The sequence below is a fragment of the Micropterus dolomieu genome, linkage group LG02, assembly GCF_021292245.1.
Source record: "Micropterus dolomieu isolate WLL.071019.BEF.003 ecotype Adirondacks linkage group LG02, ASM2129224v1, whole genome shotgun sequence".
Lineage (NCBI taxonomy): Eukaryota > Metazoa > Chordata > Actinopteri > Centrarchiformes > Centrarchidae > Micropterus > Micropterus dolomieu.
The window spans coordinates 26,980,697-27,007,759 of NC_060151.1; the positions used below are offsets into that span (position 1 = coordinate 26,980,697).

The window sequence follows — 27,063 nt, forward strand, 5'->3', positions numbered from 1 at the left end:
AGCTTGCTAATATGCTAAATTAAGGTGGTAAACATGATCAATATTATACATGCTTAACATCTAATAGACAATATACAGTAGGCTAGTAAACACTCAGTGAGCAGTATTTCTACACTGCATTATTGCTACTTTTAATGGTGTCTTCTACCTCTGCCAGTCTGATAGTCGTGCTTGTAAATTCCTACATCATTTGAAGGCAGCATCGCCGCAGAGGAGCGCACCGCCGCTCTGCGCTGTGATTGGACGTTCGCGGCGGTGGGCGGGGCCGCCTGCGGAGTGCGGAGACAATAGAAACCGGCTCCAGAGGTGAGCAGCAGCGGGCAGACTGTGACGGACAGCGGCGGTGCAGACGGCGGAGGTTTCTGAGCCGTGAAGAAGAAACAACTCAAAGGATCTGCGGCATTTCGTCTCCCAGCTTCACAGCCGGCTGTTGTCTGGATGGACTGACAGATACTGCATGCTGCACATTTTTAAAAGGTAAGATCAGAGCTGATGTCTTATCGCTTCCCATCCGGTCCAAACCTGCTAATTATTCGCTAGTTTGTATTTAAAATGTGTTTTTATTCAGACTGTGCTTTATGTCTGGTTGCATGTCCTGCGTGTCTTTGTGCTGCTGTGTTGCAAAGCTGGAGGACTTTTGTGTTTACAAGCCGGCTCGTTAATTATCCTCATTTAAACAGGTGTGTATGTGTGGTTTCTTTTTTTTTTTTTTTTTTTGTATTTATAGCTGTAAATCATATTTTAAATGATTACACACATTTCAAAAGTTAAACCTGCACCATGCCACAAAAAACTGAGTGAGCAGAACAACAGAGCTGCTGTCAGGCTATTGTGTCCCAGCTGCACATCTGTACACACCAGCGGCTACATCTGTTATCAGCTTTTCATACATTTATTGATTACACATCCTACATCTAAGCTCATGATGTCTTCCCATGCTCACGTGCACGCTCTCCAGCTCTACCTGACTTCACCTGTGCTGCACGTTGGGATGCATGTAATGTGTGCTTTGTGTCTGCAGAGCTGATTCACACTTCACTTCTTTGTGCTGCAGGTTTTTATGACTCCCAGACTGTAAACAATGTAACTGACATCAGCTCTCAGTGAGCCCTGTGTAGGATGATGTGCTGTAGATGCTGAAAGCCATGAATATTATTTGTTCGTTTATTTATTTGTTTGTTTTATTAAACAAAGTCGTTTCATCTTTGGGGTGAAAAAAACAGCATCTGAAAGCGATTGGACTCTCAGAATGGGCTGCAGAGATTGTGCCGACAGGGCTCTCATAGCTGAAATGATTAGTCCATTAATTGATTGACAGAGACTGTTTTGATAATTAGTCTTTCAGGTTCAAGAAAAAATAGTTGGGACAAACCTACTTGGGTTTCAGCTTCTCAAAATATGATGATTTGCTGATTTTTGTCACTTTGGGCTGTGAGAAGACTAGATATCTTATTTTGTTTTTGCTTAAAGGTATTGCTTATATGATTAATCGAAAAAATAAGCAGATAAATCGATATTAAAATAATCATTTGTTGCAGGTTTGGCAGTCTGTGTCGCCATGAGTCTGCCGGAGATGGCGTTTTTAATCTAATGAAGCTAACGTTAGCTCATGTTCCAGGGACAGTTGTCATTTCAGACAGCAACACTGATGAAAACAAACTAGAAATGAGAAGCTGCTTTTGTTTACTCCTGAAAGTAGACTCAAGTATTTCGAAATGTAAATATCCCACCATCACCTTCAGGTTTTGGACATTTGAAGAAGTCACCTCGGGCTCTTGGAAGTTTTTAACCACTTAAAAAGTCACTGGGTTTAATAAGATTAAACGATTAATGAAAAGAATCTTTAGTTGCAGACCGACTCCGAGATGTCTGTCTGTTTTCTTTCTACACTGATGCATGTGTACACACAGCCACCCAGCAGACGGGGAGATCACACATTACCAAAGCAGAGGAACAAAGAAAGAAAGAAAGTCAGAGTAGAAGAAGAGACAGATTAAAGCAGACAAAGGGGGGTTATGTTACCTACTGTAGCGTGGGGTTCACAGCAGCAGAAACGGGTTGGCATTAAAGGAGTGTGCCCAGTGATGCGCTGCCGAGTGTTCAGGCCCAAAGCTCCAGTGTTGGCAGATGCTGAAGGGCCGAGCCAGTTAAAGCTGCTTTGATGTGCTCCACAGCTCCATGAGCACGGTGGGAGCCGAGCCCCACCAGAGGCCCGAGCCACAGGCCGCCACATAGGCAGGCGCGCAAGGGCCAACGCTGTGGCTGTGACGGTCGGCAGGATGGAGTTTTAGTTCTACACGCTGCTCGTCAGGCAGAAATAATCTGCTTGGTTTTGTTATCTTAGCGGGCAGATTCAGAGAATAACACTTTATGCACACACGTTAGTTCACTGGCAGCGACTTGACAAAGGATGCGACCAAACGGCCCACAAAGAGTGGCACTGGAGAGGAAGCCTGAAGTTCGATGTCAGGAGCAGAGGTCCCTCCAGTCAGTCAATACATTTCTGTTCTGCTCATCTTTATTCAAAACAATTTTTTATCTTTGAGCATAAAAACGCTTGAGCGGATTCAATGGATCAAATAATTGCAAAAAGCTTTGATGCAGCTAAATAATGTCCACTGGAGCCTCCCAGAGCAGGAGGCGAAGTCTTTAAATGTCTTGTGTTGGTTCGACCAACCGTCCAAATTTGAAACTCCGTTTACAAGGAAATAAGACAAAGTGAAGAATACATTCCTCACATTTGAGAGGCTGAAACTAGAGCGGCGTTGTAACTAAATGTTCATCAAAATATTTAATATTTGTCTGTTTGTTATCGACTGACTGTTTCAGCTCCAGTGAAGTCTTCACTCTCCAGTTAAGCATAAAAAATCCCTCTGTGTTTACAAGGCTGCTCCTCTTCTATTGAAGCACGATACAGAATCCATCCGCCGAGCAGGTCAGCAACTCAGGTGATTAAACAACCTGCCAGACTGGCACAACTCACGTTCACATTGTGTTGAATCAGTGACCCTTACTTGGCTCTAATATTATACTTATTGACTAACTAAGAATTAGTTTTCAATTGATTTTAAAAGTTACGACAACAGAGAGATGCTTTTTTGGTGCTAAACCTGCAGGACCTCGTAAGGAATTCCCTGTAGATCAGATTCCTGTATGTGCGAGCAGCTAAGACTGCAAGGATGTGAGCAGAGGAGATGACACTTTAATGCTGAGCAGTCTGTCTCCCACTGTATAACCGAGTCAGAGTTCATAAATCAGACAGCGGTGATTTAGCTTCCTTCGTCATTATGTTTGAAACTCACTGAAACCAGACCAAGAGGTGGCAGATGTTACAGCAGAGTGTGAGCCGCAATCACACTCCAGCAGTCACGCTTCACGACGCATCAGTGGCTTCAAACAAACTGGTCCTTTGTACCAAATCTTTGCTTTGGATATTTTATGTTTTATGAACACAGAAAAATTGTGGATCAAATTTGTGAAGTCAAGTTAATACAGTTCAGGCAGAGGAATTATGATGATTGTTGGACAATTACAGTATCTCTAAAAACAAAAAAACCCTGTCCTCATACCTAAACAACAAATGGGTTGAATAACGACATATATGTATGTTGGAAAGTACAACGACATAAACAGGTGCATCTCCAAAAATATGAATATCGTGGCAAAGTTAATTGTGAGCACCAGAACCAGGAAACCTTTGCAGGTGTTTTGAGTCAATTATCTGATTAGAGCTCTCCTCAGGTTGACATTGCTGTATAGGGATGGGGATCGTTAATTTTTATTGATATTGAGACCCTTATTGAGACTGCTCAATGATTCGATTCTTTATCGATACCACAATCGATACTTTACTATTATTTAGTGATGGTTATTTGGTAAGACCAGACCCAACGGCCATGAGGTAGGCCTGCACGGTATGAGGAAAATATTCAATGTGTGATAACATTGTTATATATTGAGATGACATATCACTTGCGATAAATAAACATATTGAACTGTACATATTAACTGCCTGGTTATTTTTAATTTAATATTTTAAATACAGCTAAATGTTGTTTCTAGACAACAGCAAAGTAACTCAATAACTTTATCTGACATCAAAGACTAACATCAGTCTGTATCAGTCCCTCCTCCTCTCTCGCTGGCTGCAGGTAACGTTACCAAGTAGAAGGAGGAGCGGCTGGTTTGTCTCAGCCAGCAGCTGAGTTTTTAAGACTACAGACCAGTCTGTGCTCCAGACAGACGGCTTTCTATTTAGCTTGTTTTTAACATTTGGCTAATGCCAAGCTAGCGTTAGATGTGCTTATCTAAAACATAGGAGGAGATACTGAGGACAGAAATTATTAAATTAACCATTTCTACATGTTTAACGTTACCTTACTGACAGGTGTATTGATAAAGTCTTTTTACTTGAAGGTTTTATTGCACGTACTTACAGTAACGAGCGTAGCTGTCATCAGCTAACGTTACAGTTGTTTGGAGCTAACTTAACCCTCACCGTATTCCACCGCGACGGCGCCGCCTCTCGCTCTGCTGCTGCCGCTGTCTGTGTGTGTGTAGGAGCCGACAGAGAGACTGAAGCCTGATGATTTTCTTATCCATTGCATTTCAAATTAAATCAGATTCGTTGCTCGAGACATAACGTTACATCATAGGACCCGCAAGTCAGTATCGATAAGCTCGAACCTTATTGATTTTTGGGTTTTTTGAAATTTTGGAACCGGGTCTCGATCCCCATCCCTATTTCTGTATTATAAATTCAAGTTTTGATTTCCATGAACTGTAAGTCAAAATCATCAAGATTAAAACAAGAAAAAGAGGCTTGAAATATTACATTTTAAATGTTATCAAGCTTTTTGAATGAAATTACAGAAGGAAATTATTTTTTTCATGATATCCAAATTTTTTGAGATGCACTTGTATATGACTGTTCGCCAGAACAACATGTACGAACGTTGGGAAGTACCAGACTGGTACTTTCCAACACTCGTCATTGCCCAGCGATTTGGACCCAATGGTAGCGCTAAAGTTTAAAGGATCACCAAAGTTGTTAGACTTTATTCTGAAGAGAATTTGAACGCTTAGTACCAAATGCCATGGCAATTCATCAAGTAATTGCTGAGATGTGTTGCTCAAAATCACAAATGTAAACCTGCTGGTGGCACTAGAGGAAGAGCCACAGGATCACCAAAGGAAGTAAGATGTATCCTCTAGGTATCATACATGTATGTCAAAAAATTCATGCCAATCCATCAAATAATTGTTGAGATATTCCAGTCTGGACCAGAGTGGTGGACTGACAAATTGTAAGTGGTAAAAAAATCTGGTTGATAAAACAAATTCCACAAACTTCTCCTGAAGTAGAGAATCTGTTACCATAATAAAAGGGTTGTTTTCTCCTCTTTATTAAACCCTTTGGGATCTAAAAGACTTTTTTAGGGAGCCAAATGTGGCGTAAGATGGTAACATTTGCTCATTAAGTCTTTTTCTTTGTTTGCTGACATTGATTTAGCGTCACAAATGATTAATTAGGTGCTGATGTTTTACAAGTCGATGTTGGCCGGAACACAAATGAGGTGGCAGAAGCAGTTTTTCTGCAGTGCTTAATGTGTGTGCAAACAACAGATAGACCATTACTCAGCACTTTTTTCAGATTTGTCACATTTACGTACAGTTACTTGTAGTAATAATATATAGTAGTAATTGATCGTGTCTCCATAAAACATGCAGAAGGCAAATTCTCTTTTTGAGTTTTTGGTCCAGTGATCAGCAGAGTCTGTAGATTTAAAGAACCAAGAACATATCAGGGACGGCCTGCGGCCATGAATAGATTTATAAACAAGGACTATGATCTAAAAATCTATCCTGAAACTAACTGGAAGTCAGTGCAGAGACTTCGGAACAGGAGCAGTGCTATCTATTTTCTTTTGTTCCAGTTAAAACTCATCATTCTGTACAAGCTGTAGCCTAATTGATTTACTGACGTTTTTGGGGAGACCTGAGAGCATTGTGCAGTAGCTGAAGTCTGCATGAAATCAAAGCTTGCACAAGCTTCTCTGTGTCGCGGGGAAGAAAGAAACGCACTGACCTTTTTAGTTATGTTCATTTTCTGTGATTAGAAAGTCAGACCAGAATCAGTCACACAGAAATTTCTTGCCTGTGGTGTAATGCTTGTATCTCTCTCTTTATTTACAGACTGCATCACTACATGTATTGTTATTTTATGTTTGGCTGTAAGTCTTACTATGCATATTTATTGCAGTTTTTATGCAAGAAAATAGTTTTATGTAATTTACAATTGCTTGGTCTCTTGTCCATATGCCCACAAGTTCAACACAGGCAAAATATGTATATGTATGTATATGGATTGGATAACGGAGAGTGTCAGTGTCCGGGGAATATAAGAACCATGTCGGTGGGACAAAATATATTGATGGTGCAGCATGAAAAACGGTTAAAAGAATGGTTTTAACTCAAAGTTATTATTTACTACTTTTGTCTTAATTTGAATTTTTGCGACTACAGCTGATATAATGCTTTGTGGATGTAAAGAGACAATATAATGTTGCCATAAACCAGGTGACTAATGTTTATTATACTATATGTTTTGGTAAATTGACCCCATTAAAATTATGCCAAATTAGAAATTACTGCTTGCATTTTACCCATGGATGAAAAGACAGCTGTGTTACTTTGATACTGAAGAAAACATGTGATGACGTTCTGGAGCTATAATGAGCGTCTTTTTTTCTGATTTGTAAGCAGATTTATTGATTGTTTATTTGCGATGGAGATTTGCATATTGCATCCTTGGAAATTGTAAGTTACACTGAATCTAAAAATATCCAAGAAGAGGCAGCGTTACAAGCGTAAAAAAACCCCCCAAAGTTCTAGTTACCAGTAACTAGAACCTTGGTGCATTTGGAGGAAGAGAAACCTTCTTATAATGCCTATAAGGGAGCTCAGATTTTCAGGATCAACATCTATGTAGAGTTGTGAGTCGTCAGCATAGCTGTGAAAATCAATACTGTGCTTGCAGAGGAAGATCCCTCGTAGTAAAAATATAAAGACTGACAAGTAGAAGACCTACAATTGAGTCTTCTGGCACTCCAAGAAGCTGAAAACTGAGAACAGCTCTACCTGAGTCACTTGCACATCTCTGCCTACTAATTTTTCAGATTTTTCCAATCCATTTGAATGTTTATATGATGAAAAGAAAGTGTGAAATTAATTAAGTGAATCTAATATACAGAAGTAGTAGTAGTGGACCAAGTATTGATCCTTGTGGGACTCCATATTGTTTTAGGTAACATAAATGAATAAAAAATAAAAAATAAAGGAATCTTTACACCTTTTTATACTTTAAAGAGGTAGTATTATGATCATTTTCAGGTTCAAAATCCTATTTAGGGGTTGTACCAGAACAGGTTTACATGGTTTAATTTTTATAAAAACACCATATTTTTTGTCATATTGCACATTGCTGCAGCTCCTCTTTTCACCCTGTGTTGAAAGCTTCGTTTTAACTCTGGAGTGATGCATCTTGTCTGTAAATGATCTTTGTTGGGAGTTGCACATGTGCAGTTCCTAGTTAAGGACTACTAGCCAATCAGAAGCAGAGAAGGGCAGGTCAGCCAAAAGACGGTAAACAGCTTTGATTCAGCTGTAGGCTACATGTTGCCGACCAGCAAAAGTGTCTTTCGTCGATAAAGTTTTAACTGAGCTCTGTCTCTACATCACAGTAACAACTTCATGTCCATTGACTGCTTGGAGGGTAGCTAGTGTTTGGAAGGGAGAGGAGAGGTGTGCTGCAGCTCAGTGTTTTTCCACCGCTGTTTTTGAGGGCGTGTCAGACTAGTCGCTCGGCGAGCATTATGACGTATTTTCTTTTGACATCACAAGAAAGCGGAAGTAAAGGCTGGACTACAAACAGCTGTTTTCAGGCAGTTCAGAGCAGAGTTTTCTGTGGGAGATGGGAACTCCCTTTGGGGTGGACTTTGGGCTTTTTCACTATGCAAATCTGTTACATGCACAAAAAAGATATATACAGTTGGGAAAACAAGTATTTGATACACTGCTGATTTTGCAGGTTTTTCTATTTACAAAGCATGTAGAGGTCTGTAATTGTGCTATCCCTGCACCAGCGGCACCGTTCACCTCCCCTCCTGTGTGGTGCAATTGGCAGGTAACATTAGCAGCGAGGGACAGACAGAAAGAGAAAAGCAGCAATGACACAAGGCAGATTGGCTGAGTTCCAGCTGTGCTTTCATTACAGATGAGTATTTCACTGAAATGAAAGACAGCAAGGCGGTCTCACCCCCGTTCGTCTGGGATGCAAACAGGACTTGGCGCTTGTTGAGGCCCTCTGGGAAGCAGCCTGGGTACCGTTACCCTGAGAAGGAGCACTGGTTCTGCCGGGAGCTGCAGCGAACAGAAGATGCTCCTAATTAGAGCTGGTTGTGACTTCTTTCATCTCCAGACGGCAGCACAAGATGAGCGTATGCATATGCTGCGAAGGTTATATGGTTGAGATAAAGAAAGGAATTGAGCATGAAAGTGTACATACTGCATGCATACAGTATGTGTCAAGGTTATTATGGTTAAGTGAATATAAGAATAAAACAAGGCAGCAGTGAACAAAATGGTCTCTTTTTTTTCCTTTATAGGCAAGTAATGCCACTCGGCCGCCATCTTGGCAAAAACAAAGACTAACAAGACCAGGCTCCTATCTCAATCAATGTGGAGAGAGCCAGAATTGCAGTTTCACTGGTTACCGCGACATAAAAACTACATGACTAGAATGAGCAGTAAAAATGAGTAAAATCTGATAAAAAAGTGATAAAAAAGATTGACAACTTTGCCCCAAAATAAGGTTTAAAAAGCGTTTTTCCCGACCGGTTATACTTTGCTACACATGCGCCACTACTTCCATGCATGTGCAGTCACAGTAAAATAGACCCTTATGGCAGTGGAACCACATGATTGGCTGAAATATGTTTCCCGCTTGGCTGTTAAAAGCGACTGGCTTTCTAGTCCCCATAGAGTTGTATTGAGAATGTTACTGAATGCCACGTCTCCCCTATAAAACGTCTCTGGTAGCATTCAGAGTAATTAAGAAATTATGTAGGATAAAGAGGTTGAGATTAATCATTTCATGAAGTTTTGAGTATTCGATATGCTACAAATGAGGGACCAGCTAGGATTAATAAATTCAAGCAACTCCAAAATCAGAATTAGTCTGTGTTAATTTGGATCATTTAAAAAAGCGGTAAAAATGTAGATACACATTTTTTCCTTCTCAATAATATTTTCATCAAAATGGAAAAACTGAAACTCCAGAAAATTGGCAAAAGAAAATGCGAACAAGTGCGCCAACAACTATTGTGAATGTTATTTGCTGGTTCGTCTAAATAAATAACTCCTCCTCCAGTTGGTGCCATCAAACCATCACAAAAGGAAGAGGACACAACGAGATGATGTCGTTAAAGTCAATGAAACATTTATGTTTGTTTCATGTATCAATGTGAGGAAGGTTACAATCTCCTCATCGCTCCACACAGATCTGATTGTCTCTTCAGCGGACGGTTAAGTAACACCATGATTTAAGTCTGTTTCCATTGCACTTTGACGCGTTTTATTTTTATAACTTTTCCATCTCATCTAAGAATATACACTGTTATTGTTTAACCCCTTGTTATTGTTGATATTTTGACTATTTTTCAAATGTCTGGCATTTCCACTCAGATTTTTTGATGGACAAACTGACAAATGCGCATAAAAACGTATTGAGACGTACGAGGGTTTCATAAGTTGTACTAGAGAATATTGGTGAACAACCTTATGCACAAGCTTTAACCAGCTTTGAAATGCTCTCTCTTGGACCTGTCGCTGTTATTTGAAAATGCTGACTGCAGAGCTGAGATTGATCACTCTCTCAGGCTTTGTCAGATCCAGTCAGAGGTGTCTGTGCAGCAACTCTTTATTCACGTGACAACCCATTTTCCTTTACTGTGCTGCTGCTGATGTGGCCACTTTGACACTGTAACTGAGGCTGTGCACATAAACTGGACGAAATGGTCATTATTTAGAAGTATTTAATTAAATTCTGTCACAGAAGCAGCATTGGCGGTTCCTCCGTGAGCAGGTACTTTTTTTTCCTGTGTTTACATTAACACACTCTGGCTGTCTCCTCCACGGAGTGTTTTATTGACCTTGTCAGAGGGATGCTGAGTGGACCAGTGACGGACAGCCAGTTGGCTCCTTTGGGTTCGGCTGACTCCTCATTTTTATCTGCTTGTTGTAGGTTTATGTTCAGCCCATACTGTTTGTGTCCAGAGACATTTTACCACTGTCACCATCCAATTTTCTTCTGTGGCTTTCAGCTTTTGTTCATGTATTGTTTTTTTTTTTTTTTTTTTTCTGTATGTTCAATATACCAGATGAAGAGGAAAAACAATGTGTTGATCTTAAAGTTAAGTTTAAGATTTTAGTCCTGGTTGACTTGGAAGCACCTGTAGTTAATAGTGGAAACATTTACTCAAACACTATACTTAAAAGAATGGTTAGTGTTTTTTGAAGCGGGTCTCTGATATTACCTGCAGTAGATTTGATGTTCGTCATGTCCCCAGTTTGGAGAGTTGTGGATCGGGCCAGCAGTAAAATGTATTTAAGTCTGATGAATATCTGTTCAAGTATATATTGTAAATATTTACAATATTTTCAGTGCTTTACTTTGCCGTCAGACGGCCATTTCTTTTGCAACTACATTGTCTTAACCGTAGTACGTCCGTATTTCCCAGTCCCATGAGGGAGTATGAGGCGAAAAAAACCCCACCATGAAACCTTCCAGATTGATTACTTACATCAAAACAATTATTATATGTATTACAAGTTTTCTGAAATTGTAAAAGAAAAACAATGCAAATGAGGCATTATCTGATGCTAACTTGAATTTAAGAGAAATTTAGGTGAAATTTACAGAAGCAAATAGACAAAGTGCAGTAAAATAAACACCTAAATGTATATTTTGGGCCTTTTGTTCTCACTAGTCTGAATCAAGACGTGTTTTGGAAGCAAAAGTAAAACCGATGTTTTTGCTGTGTCCCCATTTTGTATAGTTTGTTTGTTACAATATGTTGTCGGATTCTTAAAATGGCCAAATATCGATGTCAGTATCCAGAGTATAACTTGAGTGAAAAACTAAAGTGACAGTTTTAATACCTCTGCAGTTCTTTCTAGTGGAACATACTGCATATTTCTGTTTGGTTTTATTGTTTTCACACGCTGTACTTGAGTTTTGTATACACATTTCTCCGTCACGCACAGTCACACTCACACTGTAGACAGGCGCCGTCTCCAAGGCAGGCACAGACGGACTCGGTGCACAGAATGCGCATAGCATCCTGTCTCATTCAACACTTTCTCATCCCTGCTAATGAGAGATGGTACAATTGTGCTGCGCCATCAGGGCTGCGAATCTCTCCTGTCATTGGGAGATTGTGGCCGCCGTGGGTTGATGAGCGATGGAGGAAACAGCAGACGAGTGTTGCTTGGCTTCTTTTGGTAGCAGAAGGAGGAAGGTGAGACAGATTTGCTGAGAATGGAAACCAGCAGGCGCGACGGCGTGGAAACACATCGGATCAGAATTAGACATTCATTAATGCAGGAGGATCATTAATCAGCAGCAGGGGATCAGCTCCACAAATAGCAGTAATCTTCATCTCTCAGATCCTTTTAATTTGTTTGCACTTCAATTTATTTATATTATTTGTCTTCGTCCTTGTCACACCTCAGTGTGAATGGTGTATGAATATGCTTGAAAGATAAGGAAAACACTCTGGACAGGGGTTAAAGCCCCGACATCCCCATATTCACACCTACTGTGACGGAGGCTTGATTTGACTTGCATGTATTTGGGCGAGGAGAGAATCGACGCAGAAAGAGTCCAGGTTGGTGCTCTGAGGTGAAAATGCTAATTGAGCTGATCATGTTAGAATAACGACAGCCAGGACTTTGCTTCATGTTGGCGCCATGTTGGGAATTTTTTGTAACATACTACATTTGTGTTCAAACTAGAGACTCTTTCCTCTTCAAAAGTGACTCTAGGGATGGCAGCGTCTGTCAGGACACCACTGAAATAACAGACCGAAATGTCTAAACAACTGATGGATGTATTATCATGAAATTTGGTTCACACATTCATGTTCCCCTCGAGATGAAATGAAATAACTTCTGTGATCCTCTGACTTTTCTGTAGCACCATCATCAGGTCAAGATTATGATTTGCATATAACTAAATACCCACAATAATAATAACATTCCCATCAGCCTCAGCTGTACTTTGCGTTTAGTGTAAATTAGCAATTGTTAGCATGCTAACACGTTAAGATGGTGAACCTGGTAAACATTACACATGCTTAACATTAACATTTAGCACAGCCTCAGCAAGCTGTCTTTCATTTTGGTTCAGTTACTGTTCTCTCTCCTTGTAATGGAGCCCAGTGAGCTTGAAAATTTTAAGTGACAACACAATTCAAAAATTGCGTAACAGTTTGTTTGGCCTAGACACAAAGCCTTCCGGTTGAAATGTGTACACACAATACAGTGGGTCTGTTTACAGTGGAGGTCGTGTGGGAATGGATGCATGGGTGGATACTGGTCACTTGGTGAACCTTGCTTTCCTTCCTGCTCCTCCTATTCCACAGGAACATTTGTCTCCAGACCAGCCCTCTTCCCCGGCCCACCCCTCCACAACAATGAACTCCTCGCCGCACGGCTCCCGCGCCTCCATCGACATCCTGGAGGAACTCCAGCTGATTGCTGCACAGAACCTGGAAAAACTGGACATCAACAAATACTACGAGGTCGTCTGTGAACTGGGAAAGGGCACCTATGGGAAAGTGGACCTGGTCATCCACAAAATCAGAGGTAACTACTATGTGTTTTAGCTGATACTTCCCACGTTAATTGATCATTTCCCACGTTGAAATGCTGTACACAGGGCTGTAGACTGTAATGCATAGTACGATCAGTATACTCCCAGACATTATAGCTTAAATCGGGAGATTAAACCTAACATTTGGGAATGTTCCCCTCAGGTAATGTTTTTGTCCCAGAGACTGTTCTTGCATTCTAGTTTATGGAGTAAATTTGTTGTTGAAATGCAGGAGTGCAGGTTTTGCCTCAACATTGGAGGGTACACATATTACACAGATCCCACCCCCCCCCCCACCCCCCCACCCCCACCCATGGTCCTCCCACAGAAACTTGTGAGCATTTAACACTTAATTTCCTGCATTCTGGTGAAGTTTCTTGCACAAATTTCTGTCTTTTCTGCATCAATTTATTGTTAAAATGTCTTCATTTATGTAAGGGAAACACAAAATTCTGACGGCAGGTGACGATTAAGAATCTAAAACTATAACAGAATATAATGCAGTAAGGCTCTCAGGCATTCTGAATGGATAGGTTCATCTTCTTATGTGTCTATTGTTTGGGGAAGTAACCTCGCTAAATGTGCAGACCTGGCACCTTTTCACCTCTGATAAAGTGCAGCTCACAGACGCAAACAGAGCAAATTTGCGCTTCAGTTTTTTAATATGTTTATAATGCAAAACAGTTACGCCACCACTCTGTCACAACTGTGGGGACTCACGCCGCGAGAGTGGATCCATGTGATTACTATCACGGCTTACACCGGTGTTGCATCAGCTGGGTGGAGTTCATTCATTATCAGTTATAAATTTGTTTTAATTAATAGTGTCAATTACGTGAGTCTCACACTCAATGCATGATAGTTGGCAGCTGTGTAATACAGTAAATATTGCAGCAACAGCTTAAACACCACTTCACCTGGCAAAATTGACAGTCGCAGAAGCTACTTTGTCTAAAATGGTTGTTTCAAAAAAGGATTTTAAGTGGCAAATTTGTCACCCACAGCTTGATGGGGTTTAGCAAACGGTCAATTAGACGCCGGATAATCATGGGAAATGTCAGAAAACGGGACACAGTTCATGTTCACCACCATGCCTGCTTTATTATTCATAAAGGCACTCAAGGTAAAAGGAAACCAACCATTGATGAGTCCATCTTTCGTTGGATGGAGCAGGGGGAAGTTTGCGTTTCTAGTTTCAATTTATCACCTCTTGTGGGAGGAGAAGATTTCCCAGACTGGACTCCAGAAATGTATGTTTGGCCAGAGAGAGCAAAAATATAGAGGCCTGCAGATGGAGGAAATGGGATGTAGAACTTGTGTGGCTCTACGTTGTGATTCATTAATTTTACGTAAGAATAGTGCAGCTGTCAAATGCTTCACTTACACTGAGAATCAAAAATAATGCTGTTTTCACTTTACTCAAAACCTTATTTAGTCTCTGAAGTGTTTACTTTTGAAAGTAGGCCACCTGTTTGCAGTAATGTCAAGATCTAAGATGTCTAAATTCACTACTTAACTATTAAAAAAACTGTTCAACCTTTTTCCTATTAAAAGCCGAAATGTTGTCCATCTGCTCCGAGCTTCTTAATAGACTCTTTTATGGAGTAGAAAGCTGCAGCTACACTGGCCGTTTAGAGCGGCTGCAGTCTGTCACTGAGATGAAGTCTGACCTTTTTCTAGCTGCTAAAGTGCGCAGTTAAAGGATGTATGAACTACATAAATGGATGGAGGATGTATAACTATATAAATGAATGGGCAGAAGGTGAAGACGTTTCTGTGCAAATGCATTTTAGTGAAGAAGTGATCTCAAATATAACCGTTAAGAAACAGGCATGACTGGATTACTGCACCGTTAGATGTAGGGACGTCCTGATGGCGTTGTTTGGATCCTGAACAGTGTTATTGAGTTATTGTTATTAAGTTATTGAGTCTCTGCCAACCAAATCCAATATATCGTAGATTTTATAGATATTTTCCTTCATATTACAACTGAGGCTGCAGTAACATTTCATTAAAACACAGTCCCATTAGAAAAGCAATTTAAAACAGCAGAACAGCTCTGCTTTAAGGAGAGAAAACATGCGTCTCAGTTTTTATTTAGTGTTAAGTTTAGATCTAAACTCAATTATCAAAATGATTGCCAATTAATTTTCTATCAGTCAACATGGTTTCAGCTGTACTTTTATAGAGGATAGTTAATCTGTATCTGTCATATTTTATAAGCTTTTCATATGTGTTGTATGCAAAAATAAGTGACTAAAGCTGTCAGATGATCAAAGTGAAGTAAAAAGTACAATACTACCCTCTGAAATGTGGTGAAGTTGAAGTAGAAAGTGGCATGTAAAGAAGTGCAAGAAGTGTACTAGAGTAAATGTACATTACAAATACATTTCACTACACTTCACTATACACAGGCTCTCTCCATCCCCATTATGAACTAAATACTGAATTGACTGGAGCACCTGAGAGTTTTGCTTCCTCAGCAAAATGTCACTTGATGCAAAGCAACCACAGAGAAGGAAAATGACTACAAAGAGATGTAAAACGACTTAAAAGAAACACAAGACGACCACAGAGACGCAAAACAACTACAAAACTATTTCAAAGAGACACAAAACGACCACAAATGAGTCGACTACGTCAGTCTGGGGGTCTTTATTCTATGTAGAGCTGAAATGTTTACTCTATTTTATCAATAAGTCGATCAGTCATTTTTCAAGTAAAAATAGTTGGCAAAGATTCTCTGGTTTCAGCTTCTCAGTAAATGACAGAATTTGCTGCTTTTAATTGTCATAATTCAATGTTAACTGAATATCTTCAGGTTTTGGCGTCATCCAGGAGTCTGGGAAGTAGTGATTTTTAAACAAGAATGTTTTGACATTTCATAGACTCTGATTAATTGGAAAAATTACCTGCAGATGGATCCATAATGAATTACAACTTTAATCCATTATTGAGTGAAATTCTGCTTTTGAGATGAAAGGCAGGGTCAAGCTCATAGAAACAAAAACAAAGACACATGTTACATTATTGTATTTTTACACACTATGATAAAGTCATACTTAATGCATTGTTCAATAAGTAAAAGAATATGGCCAAAACATGAAAGCTAAAAACCTTGTGTATTTTTACGGGCTGATACAGTAACATTATGTAGGTCAGCAGTTATCTTTAGTTTCTGCCCTGAAACACCCACAGTTGTACTTTTACAAGAGTCAGCTGAGTTCCCCTGAACAGATGGTGTTTATCTTTGCATATAAGCCAGCAGGCTGATTTAACAAAGCAACTCATTTTCTATGTAAACATTAAAACTACTGCAGCACAGTAGCGCAAGCTGCTACTTGTTGGCTAGTGTGCCAATCAGAGGGTGCTGCACAGCCAAGAAAAGAGTTATTTATTCCATGTAGAGATAATATGCTTGGGTTATATCATAAGTGATTGTCAGAGAGCCAGCTGACCTGTATGTGCAGCGGTAAACATCTGGGTACTATGGTGATGAGGTTCGAATAAAATACAGACAATAAAACCGTAAACCGTGTTTGCTTTCAGTACAACAGTCCAATGCTTTGTGAAAGTTTAAGAGAGTTTTCACAGGTCCAGCAGAAAAGTATTTGCCATTGGTGAAAGAAGGATTTTTACCACTTGTATACTATATGTATAGAAATAATGTTATAAGTAAAAGTCCTGCATTCAAACCCTTATTTAAGTAAACATACAGAAATATCAGCATCTTGATATAATAAGCATCTGCCAAAGCCATAAATAAACTCTAATACATCCAAAACTCTGCTGCCCGCCTCCTCACCCACAGCCGCACCCATGACCACATCACCCACGTCCTCCAGGATCTTCATTGGCTCCCTGTTCCCCATCGCATTAAGTAAAAAAATTCTCCTCCTTCTCAGCCACAAAGTCCTCTGTAACGAGGCCCCTTCCTACCTCACAGACCTGCTCCACCGTCACAATCCCTCCTGTAACCTCCTCTCCCCACCAATCAGGACCAAGCACCGTACCTGGGGTGACAGAGCTTTCGCCATTGCAGGCCCCTCCCTCTGAAACTCTCTATCCACACACATCCGAGAATGTAGCGAGATGTACTCTTTCAAATCACTCATCAAAACCCGCGTCCTTAGACTAGCTTTTTAACTCAAATAATGTTACATTGCATTGTCGCCCGTACGCTTTTATGCATTTTGTATTACATGTTTTTTTACTTATCGTTATATATTTTTCTATTTATCTATTTTTTAAATGTACACAACTACTGGTTTTATTGTAAAGTGTCTTTGAGTGTCCTGAAAAGAAATATATAGCTATAGAAATAAAATGCATTATTATTAAAAATGTTATGCAGAATAGTCCATTTCAGAATAATATTTATAATATTAAAATTATAATATATTTACATATATTGATGTATATTTAATGTTGCCACTAGTAAAGGCGGGTCTAATTTGAATTACTTTATGTACTTCTGGGTACCTGTAATAATACATCGTAATGTAATAGTTGATATAGATAAATATAGTCTGAGCTGCTGAAGTTAACGTGTGTGGATTTGTGGTGAGAGTTCTGCCTGATCACAAGTGTTTCAGTTAGTTCAGCAGAAGCACGCAGTCCCAAACTGTGTCTGTCAAACTGTCTAAAGGGGAAAATACCAGCGGAGCAATAATGTAATGCACAGCAGAGTATAGGGCATATTATGAATTCTCATTAAATGATGACGGTATTCTCGTAATATTACGTTTTTTTTCTCGACATGTCCGAGAACTCAGATATGTGGGAGATGTTTTTCTGCACTGCATTTTATTCAGTTATATTTTTAGGTTTTCAATTGACACCTCCCACGTGAATTTTGCCGTTATTTGAATAAAATATTTGCACCCATCTATTGGTGTAGAAGAATTCATCACAATTCAGGAAATAAATAATAAATCAAATAAATTTTTTTATAATTCAGCATCGAAGATTTCCAAAAAAATCTCGTCTCGATCTGGTGAACCCAATCTCGTGTCTCGTCTTATGGGTTAGGTGCCTCGTCACATCCCTAGTTCTCACTCATCCCTAATAAATAGATCCCGTCAAAATGAGGGAAACTCCTCTCGTTTCACGGCATTAAGAACAAACACAGACCTCCATCTTGACCTTTTCCTAAAGTGGCTGCACACTGTAAAATGCACAAAGCACTTTGCAGAGCTGATCCAGTGCTATTGGAGAAGTGTCGCCTCTCATCTTCGCTGACACACGGTCTGTTGGTGCAGGGAGAGGCAGGCATGGCAGCTCTCCAGGTTATTGTCCGGGGTATTTTCAGATTAGCCCTGGTAATTTCTCTCCCCTCGCTGCTCCTCTTGTTGCAGCAAGGAGCCTCTGAACCGTGTCCTCACAAATTGCCTTCTTGTGTTCCCTCCAGACGACTAAATGTGTTTCAGTGCTTCCTATACATCATTTTATCAAGTGAAATGTTTTGTTGCAGGCTGAATGACACTCTTCCTTGTTTTTTTTGTGGCTTTCTAATCTTACTTCCAGGACATGTTTGCAGCTGTAAGCATCACTTTACCTCGAAATCCCCAACCTGAAAGCAGATTGAAAGTGAGGCAACATCCTGGTCACTAATATCTGGTCCAACAGAGGATTTTAAATACTTATATAGTATAAATCTCCTAGAATGAAAAGCAGCAGGATTTAATTCTGCCACAATGGAGAATTTTAATTATTCATGAGATTTTTTAAATGATTTTAATTAAGTTTCATGCACGCAATTAGGCGGCTGTGGAATAAATCCCCAAACACTTTAAGGTGATGGAAAAGGACAAGAAAGCGAGGAATGAGATTGGAGTTATGTAACCTGTTCTTTTTCTTTTCTTTTTTAAGGCACAAAAATGGCCCTGAAGTTTCTGAGGAAGAAGACCACCAAGCTGAAGAACTTCCTGAGAGAGTACAGCATCTCCCTCTACCTGTCGCCCTGCCCGTTCATCATCAACATGTACGGCATCGCCTTTGAAACAGACGAGTACTACATCTTCGCTCAGGAGTACGCACTGGCGGGAGATCTGTTTGACATCATCCCTCCACAGGTGAGATAGGCTGAGACACACACACACAAAAAAAAATGAGCCATCACCCATATTTTCCATGCGTTAATTTTAACATAATCCAAATGATTATCCCTTAATCCCCCAAATATTGGGAACTATTTTCAGAGCGTTGTTTCAAGCTACAGATGCATGCATGCAGTGTGGATTACAAGTTGGCATCCAGTGCTAAGTTATGTTGTGCTTGACATTTAGATGTCAGCTCTGTGGAGAGTTGTCTCTTGTGGTGCCAAAACACAAAAATTCACTAGACTTATTGTGTTATCAAAATAAAAGCCCAGAGAAGTCTCACCTGGGCTCTTTGAGCTTTCTTAAAGTTTTGGGGCCTGAGAGCAACTGAATTCAGTTCATTTAATTGGACCATATGGTCAAAAATTTAAAAAATGTCACATCATTTGATATCGATAATTATCACGATACATTTTAAATGACTATTTCTTTAAATTTTAGAGGCTGATTTTTGCTCCTGAGTGAAAGTTGAAGAAACTAGATGGTTAATTGTGGTTTTAAACTTTTCTTTATGGTCAGAACAAACACTTGATACCAAACAGAGATGACTTAACAAATCTGAGGTAGAACATTCAAAGCAACTATGAATTAATAGAAGTGCTAATTCATTCGCGATTCAAATAAATTAAATCAAATGTTTAATAAACATTTGTTATATTGTTATATAGCTAAATTATATCGCCAAAATTATTGTTATTGTGTTTTTCTCCCAGCCCTATTTTCATGCGACTTTTGCGTCAAGTGCAAATCAGGCGAACTGAAAATGGAGGACGCTACAATAAGTAATACCAATTCAAGCACTATTTCTTAAAAATAAAGATTTCTTTACAAAAGCACTGTTGTAGGTTTGTGATCGTAGACACTATCACATGTTTTTTACGTGCTTTGTAGGGTTTGGCGGATAGATACTTTGGTTTCGATCCTTACAAGCTACTCATTTGGTTTTGAAATCTAGTGTGGGGTTATTCTTTAACTAATGTTCTGAAGTGGTTTCATGTTCGTGACCTCCTCGTGTCTCTCACTCCCTGTTCAGGTGGGACTCCCTGAAACGGTGGCTAAGCGCTGTGTCCACCAGGTGGCCATCGCCCTGGACTACCTGCACTGCAAGAAGCTGGTCCACAGAGACATCAAACCCGAGAACATCCTTATTTTTGACAAAGAGTGCCGGAAGGTCAAGTTGTCAGATTTTGGCATGACGCGGCGCGCCGGCTCTCCTGTGAAGCGCGTAAGTGGCACGATCCCGTACACGGCGCCGGAGCTGTGCGACACCTCGCGGCACGAGGGCTTCTGCGTGGACTACAGCACGGACGTGTGGGCGTTTGGCGTGCTGCTCTTCTGCATGCTGACTGGAAACTTTCCCTGGGAGAAGGCCATGCCTAACGACGCCTTCTATGAGGAGTTTGTCCGCTGGCAGCGCCGCCGGACGGGCACGGTGCCGTCACAGTGGCGCCGCTTCACTGATGAAGCTCTACGAATGTTTCGTAGGCTCCTGTCCATCGAGCAGGAGCGCCGCTGCTCTGTCAAAGAAGTCTTCAGCTACTTCAACCAGTGCTGGATGTTGGACACGGAAAACGGGAACAGCAGCAGCGCCGGCGGCTTAGCTAGCAGCGCGCCTCCGCTGGACATCAGCTCGTCCTCGTCTGAAGAGGACGTATTAGTGGACAGACTGAAGCAGCAGAGCTTGTCGCCTGCTTGCATGGTGGCGAAGGGAAACATGATGATGGACACCAACTACTCATCCATGTCCACGAACAGCTCGCCGTCCTCCACCGGCAGCTATGACCGGGTCAACAGAGAAAACAACGAAAGGGGACGCATCCCGGTGGCCACGCCCATCGAGATCTGTGTATAAAGGGCGGCTGGCGCTGCGTGACCGGCTGCATGCTCACACGTGACGCTGGTGTGAGCTGAAGAGTCTCTCCGAGTATGAGAAAGAGGAGGAAAGTGTGGCGACTGGAGCTGGAAACTATCAGCAGTCTGACGTTGTAGCTTCACTGTGGATTTACTCTTTTCTGATGAAGACGAACTCTGAGGAAATGAGCCGTGAGACAATCACAAACCTCCTGTATGTGGTTTATACTTCAGTTACTGTAATAGTACGTCGGACAACCTGTACAGGAAAACAGCTGAAGGGAGGGGGGAGAAAAAAACAACAACATTCATAATCCACGAGCAATATATTCAAATGTTTGGAAGAATCCAGTCACTGCAAAAACAATCTGTGAAGAAAACTTTCAGTAAGATGATTTGTGGCTATTTGTGTGCTTATTGTAGTGCGTCATTTTCATGTTTGGTAGAAATGTTTCGATTTTATTTCTTAGTTTTATTTGTATTTTTAAATTATTTATTTATGTCAGATGCATTATATTTATTTGTTTTTATCAAGTGGCACTTGAGATCTTTTATTCATTATCGTGATGTTGTGATCTCCCATAAAAGTAGATGTACCTAGACACCCAAAATGTCCTTTGCCCACTTGTACAGTAGCAATCAACAAAATGAGCGGCTGAAAAGGCACCTCATTGTCAGCAGAAAGTGTTAATTGGGTTTTTACTCTTCTAGACAGTCCTCCCATTAAACTGCAGTATACTGGTACCATGAACAACTGAATTTCCACATATAATAATAAATAAGAGAAAAGTATCATGAATAATTCTCATCTTTCTACTTGCATGGTTAATAAAGAAAATGGAAACCGTAGATTTCATTGAGCAGTTAACATTATTATCTAAAAAGTCAATTTATTTGGATTTTTTTTCCTGAAAAATGTGCCAAGGAAATATCCTTAACATTAAAATATGCCGATTGAATTGTCATTCAACATGAGAAGAATAAAATTCAACTTTTTATTGCAGCTTTTGATGTGTAATTCATTAGAAACTTAAACCCTGAAAATGTGAGACTGGATGGATGAATGTAGAAAACGGCAAGTCTTTTTTTTTTTTTTTTTTTTTTCTAAACATTTAAGAAATCGCTCTCTCTTTTTGTGTTTTTCAGAAGTATTGCATGTAGTGATGTTACTGTGGTGAACATTTGTTGAAATAAACACTCTGAGAATTAAAAGTGCCCCCTGTTATTTTTATTTAATTAAGAGGATAGTTTTGGGAAATTCCCCTGTTCTTAGAGTAAGATGACGAGACACTCTAATGTCTGGACGGTAAATATGAAGCTACAGCTAGCGGCCAGTTAGCTCAGGTTAGCTAGCAGAAACGGGAAAGCAACTAACATATCTCAACAAAAAACGTAAGACAAGCGCCTCTAAAACTCTGTTCAACGTGTTAAATCTTGTTTAAAATGAACAAAAATAAGGTAAGTTTGTTCGTATAGCACATTTCAACAACAAGGCAATTCAAAGTGCTTTATATGAAACATAAAAGTAACATAGGGAAACATAAAAAAATACATTTAAATACAATTTTTAAAAACAGATTAATTTCCCCAGTTTACTCGCCCATAATTCTAATACGAATAATCAGGCTTTTCACCGACACCTTGTCCGATATTTATTTCCTTTTATTCACGATTGTCTCTGTGAATCCAGATTTTGGATACAATCTTGGTAACAGCAGAGAAAAACTTAAATGTACTCTGCCAGGACGCACCACGACCCAGACCGGAACCTCTAGTGGCAGAAGAAGTCAGGTGACGTAGTATGAAGCGTGACAAAGCCCGTGTGAGGAGGTGGTGGGGTGGATGGATGAGTACAGTAAACACAGGTCTTTCACTCAGAAAACCGAGGTTGTGATAGAAAGAAATTTCTTTTACTTACGTCACGCGACTTACGTAACATAGTTATCTTAACCCAAACCACAATCTATGTCTAAAACTGACCCTGTAGTTTTTGTTACCTAAACCTTGCCAAACTACCACCGTTTCACAACATTTACCACGTGGAACTTACGACTTACGCAACGTACAGAAGGTCCAGCAAACCTGTCGCTGGACTGGTACTTGCCAACACTCGTACATGTCGTTTTTGGGGTATGGTCAAATATGTCATTGCACTTACCAATGGACATGTATGTTGTTTTGGAAAACGGTCTTATATGTGATTTTGGGATACTTGACAATAGACCTATTTTGTCGGTATGAGTACGTGTTGGAATAAGAGCCACCAGGATGTTGTCGAACACTTTTCTCACAAAGAAATAAGCGTATTAGAAATGGAGTCGGACTTTGAGGTGTGAAAGGGCTGAGAGGTCAAAAGAAGTGATTCCGGCGACTGCAGATTTAAAGCCAAGAAATAACCCGTATCAAGATCAGAAATCCTGTTTCAGCCTTTACAGACTAAAACCTGCGTCATTTTGTGCAGTGGATCAAGCTTTACTCTGTATGTCGGCCTCATAATTATGCCCCATCAAGCTGTAAAACCACTGAGGCATGCTTCTGGCTCGGCCGTAATGAGCAGCGTCTGCCCCCAAAGCCTCGCTGGAAGTTGAATTACATAACACTTCCACCCAGGTAGGACTGAATCTGATTTAATGGTACAGTTAAAAATACAGATGAGTGACCAATTAAAGGAAAAACCAACATGACGCGTCTCAGTATGGAGTCAGGTCACCATGAACCTCTAGAACAGCTTCAGTGCTCTGTTGGAGGGATGAACACTATTTGTCCAAAAGATATTCAACCTTTATTTATTCAGGTAGTATCGCTGAGATCAAGATCTTTTCTGCAAGAGAATACAGCAGATAGAAATAAACACAAACATAGCCAGACATAACAAAAAGACGTCTAGCATCAGAGACATAGACACTAACTAGATTTGAAGAGGAAGGGTTACATTATATAATTTTATCTTATTATATCTTAACACCTTGGTCCAAACTCTTCCATAGGTGTGAAACTGGGTTCAGATCTGGTGACTGTAAAGGCCGTAGCATTTAATTCACATAATTTTTATCTACACCAAACTATTTATTACAGAAACATCTGCATTTGATGTGTTTCTCCACTCTTTTCTTCAGTTTTTTTCCTTTAATCTGTCCCCCATCTTTATATTTCTATACACCAACAGTACATCAGGCCAACTGAGGCTCAGAAACCCTCATTTCATATGCGGCAGAGCAAGAAATTCAAACTGACTGACTGGAGACGTGCACATCACACAGCATTTTATAGGCTGATAAAGAAAGAGACGGGGGAAATTATTCTTTCCATCCTCAGTCTGCCCAGATATAATAGTAAAGGAATAAAAGCTGCAGAGTGCAGCTGAGCTGGAGAGCAAATCATCAAGCAGCGCTGCATTTTCAGCAGAGCAATTACAGCTGAGCGCTGAACTCACTGATCCCAATGTTTCTCCCACCACCATGTTTACATATTCACCACTAGCAAGGCTGCAGAGAGGAGATGGTTTGGTGTTAAGATATATCAAAGGACTCTACTGTGGTGTGCAAGTCCTTAAGTAAATTAATAAAAGACCCTTAAAATCTTTTCTTTAACAGCAAAACAATATATAGCTTATCATAGTTTTTACTTTGACTTGTTTCAGAAGTCTGTTACAGAAAATGACACATTACTTCTGTTTGAGGTCTCAGCTGTAAAATATGATTAAATCAGCCAGAAAACTTCTGTAATTTAAGTCAAATTAGTTACGTAGTTATTTTAACGCAAGCCATGATCTTTTCCTAAACCTAACCAAGTAGTTTTGGTGCCTAAACCTAACCAAATTACGCAACATTAACCACTAGTTTTATTTTGAAAGTCTCCCCAGATGTTGCATATTTATTCTTGTTAACTTGGACCATGGAAACCATGACTGCAGAGCCCTACACAGACAAAAACGACGCTAAATTGTACCCAAGGCAATAAAAAGCGATGCCAAGGAGTCTTGACCGAGCGTCCACATGTGACGCCCTGGGATTAGAAACGGTTGGATTAAATACAGTGACAGTATTCATACGCAATATAGACTTTTTTTTCACAACACTACCCTCCCAAAGCCCCAAAAAATATATTTGGATTTTTATTTATTATTATTAACAGTTGGTCTAACAGATAATTGTTATATTAATATAATTTTTGATTACTGAAATAAATATATTTGTTAATACTTCATGGCCAATATGATGTACGAAATTTCTTAGTTGGTGTCATAACAATGAATAATGCTAACTTCTGTGTCAAATCTAGAATGGCAAAGAGAAAAGTTTCCTCTTCAGTACTTTTCTACATATTGGGTTTTAATACTGTCGGGAAAAAAAGTATTTAAAGAGAAAACAAATCAGTTAATTTGCATTTATTATTGGCCTTTTTTGCACGTGCACACACTGGTCTGTGGCGATAAGACAACAAACAATACAAGTTCAGGTGGGAGAATTATTTTGGGGATTTTTTTTGTGTGTTTGGGTGAGAACAGTCGATAACAGGTGAACAAAAAGGACTTTTAAGACCTTTGCTGGCTGCTGCAGCCCCAGAGAAAATGTTCAAGGAAACGTTCTTTCAAAGAAGAATATTTGACTTTGAAAACCATCCGTCTGAATTTTTGCACAAGGTAATTTCAGAAACTTTGTTTAAGATTTTTGTTTTGGGTTCACAAGTTCAGACAATTCAAGAAAAGTGTTCAGTATTCAAAAAAACCTTTTGGATTCAAATATTAATAGAAAACTGAATAGGTGAAATTCAAGAAATCAAATCTGAAGATGAAAAATTCAAACTTTAACATCCGGGCTTCCAACAATAATCAATAAAGCTTGAATGGAACCGATCAAACCTATCAGGTTTAGGGCTGCAACTAAGGATTGCTTTCATTATGGATTACGCTGTCGGATCATTTTCTCGATTAATCAATGAGTTGTCTGGCCCATAAAATGTTGAAATACTGTGAAAAATGTCAATCTGTGTTTCCCAAACCCCAAGAGGACGTCCTCAAATCCATTTTGTGACCACAACCCAAAGATATTCAGTTTACTGTCATAGAGGAGTAAAGAAACCAGAAATATTCACAACAAAGAAGCTGGAATCAGAGAATTTGTCTTAAAAAATAACTCAAACCGATTCACCAATTATCAAAATAGTTGCCAATTAATTTAATTGTTGACAACTGATGGATTAATAGACTGATCGTTGCAGCTCTAATCAGATTATCTTCAGTCGGTCATGTAATCGGAAAAAAAAACATTTAAGATAAGTGATTTGTAATTCCAGAGAATTCCTATCTTTGCTTCCACATCTGATTGAAGAGTGTGAAGACAGACAAGAACAAAACACACACATGCTCTCTTAAGCATCAGCATATTAAGTTAATTCAGGATTCACTGGGTCAGAAAAACATGTTTAAACATCAGTAACTTCTTGTTCAGTATTGAAGAACAGGGTGACAGACAGACACTTCACTCTGCTGATCTATGTGAGCTTACAAACATGATACTGTATGTTCTTTCTGTTCTGTATCTTCTGCTGAAGTTTTTTATATTACGCAACAAAACATGGCTCAGAGCAGAAAACATGTTTGACTTGTGTCAGTTTCAGCATTTTTTTTTGTGCTGAACCTCTTGCCAAAGCAGCGTAGCTGTGCTGCAGATATTTTGATCAGCATGTCAGTCCTAAAAGCAGAAATAAGCCTGCAGCCCGAGCGAGTAAAGATGGTGACGGTAAAGAGACAGACATTAAGAACTGAGCATAGGAAAGGAGGAGGACCAATTAAAATGACAAAAAAGAAAGGATAGGCAGTAAAAGAGCAGGAAAAAAAAACAATGAGAGAGAGAGAGAAGGTTTCATTTGCAGCTGCAGGCGTAAACACTGTGATGAGATGAAGCACACCAGCTGCTGTGAAACTCAACATTGAGAAGATGCTGCCTGCCATGGCAACAACAACAGCATCCGTCTCTGGGTGTCTGGCAGTTTCAGCAGGTGAGCGCAGCGAGTCTATTCAATAAGGTGAAGGTGAGAAACACCTTCCACATGCCGGCCCGATGATCATGTGAGGGAGAAGAGCTGTGAAATGTTTCCACAGATAGATTCTCTGTCGCACGTGTTGGAACGAGGACAATTCAAAGTGGGGGTTGTGACTCAAAAAGCAGAGCTCGG

The 27,063-nt window shown here is 39.8% G+C and overlaps 1 protein-coding gene across 2 annotated transcripts; it reads left to right on the forward strand.

The window, feature by feature from the left end:
- The first annotated feature begins 308 nt into the window (after positions 1-308).
- unm_sa1261 (un-named sa1261) lies at positions 309-22,098 on the forward strand. Of its 2 annotated transcripts, none has more exons than XM_046069698.1 (4): positions 309-477; positions 12,705-12,927; positions 18,806-19,008; positions 20,069-22,098. In XM_046069698.1, the coding sequence occupies exons 2-4, from the start codon at positions 12,756-12,758 to the stop codon at positions 20,885-20,887; spliced, it is 1,194 nt and encodes a 397-aa protein (XP_045925654.1). In that variant the 5' UTR covers positions 309-477; positions 12,705-12,755; the 3' UTR covers positions 20,888-22,098. The 2 variants fall into 2 exon arrangements, with proteins under 2 accessions (XP_045925654.1, XP_045925658.1); XM_046069702.1 differs by lacking the exon at positions 309-477 and adding an exon at positions 2,842-2,948.
- The last annotated feature ends 4,965 nt before the right edge of the window (positions 22,099-27,063 follow it).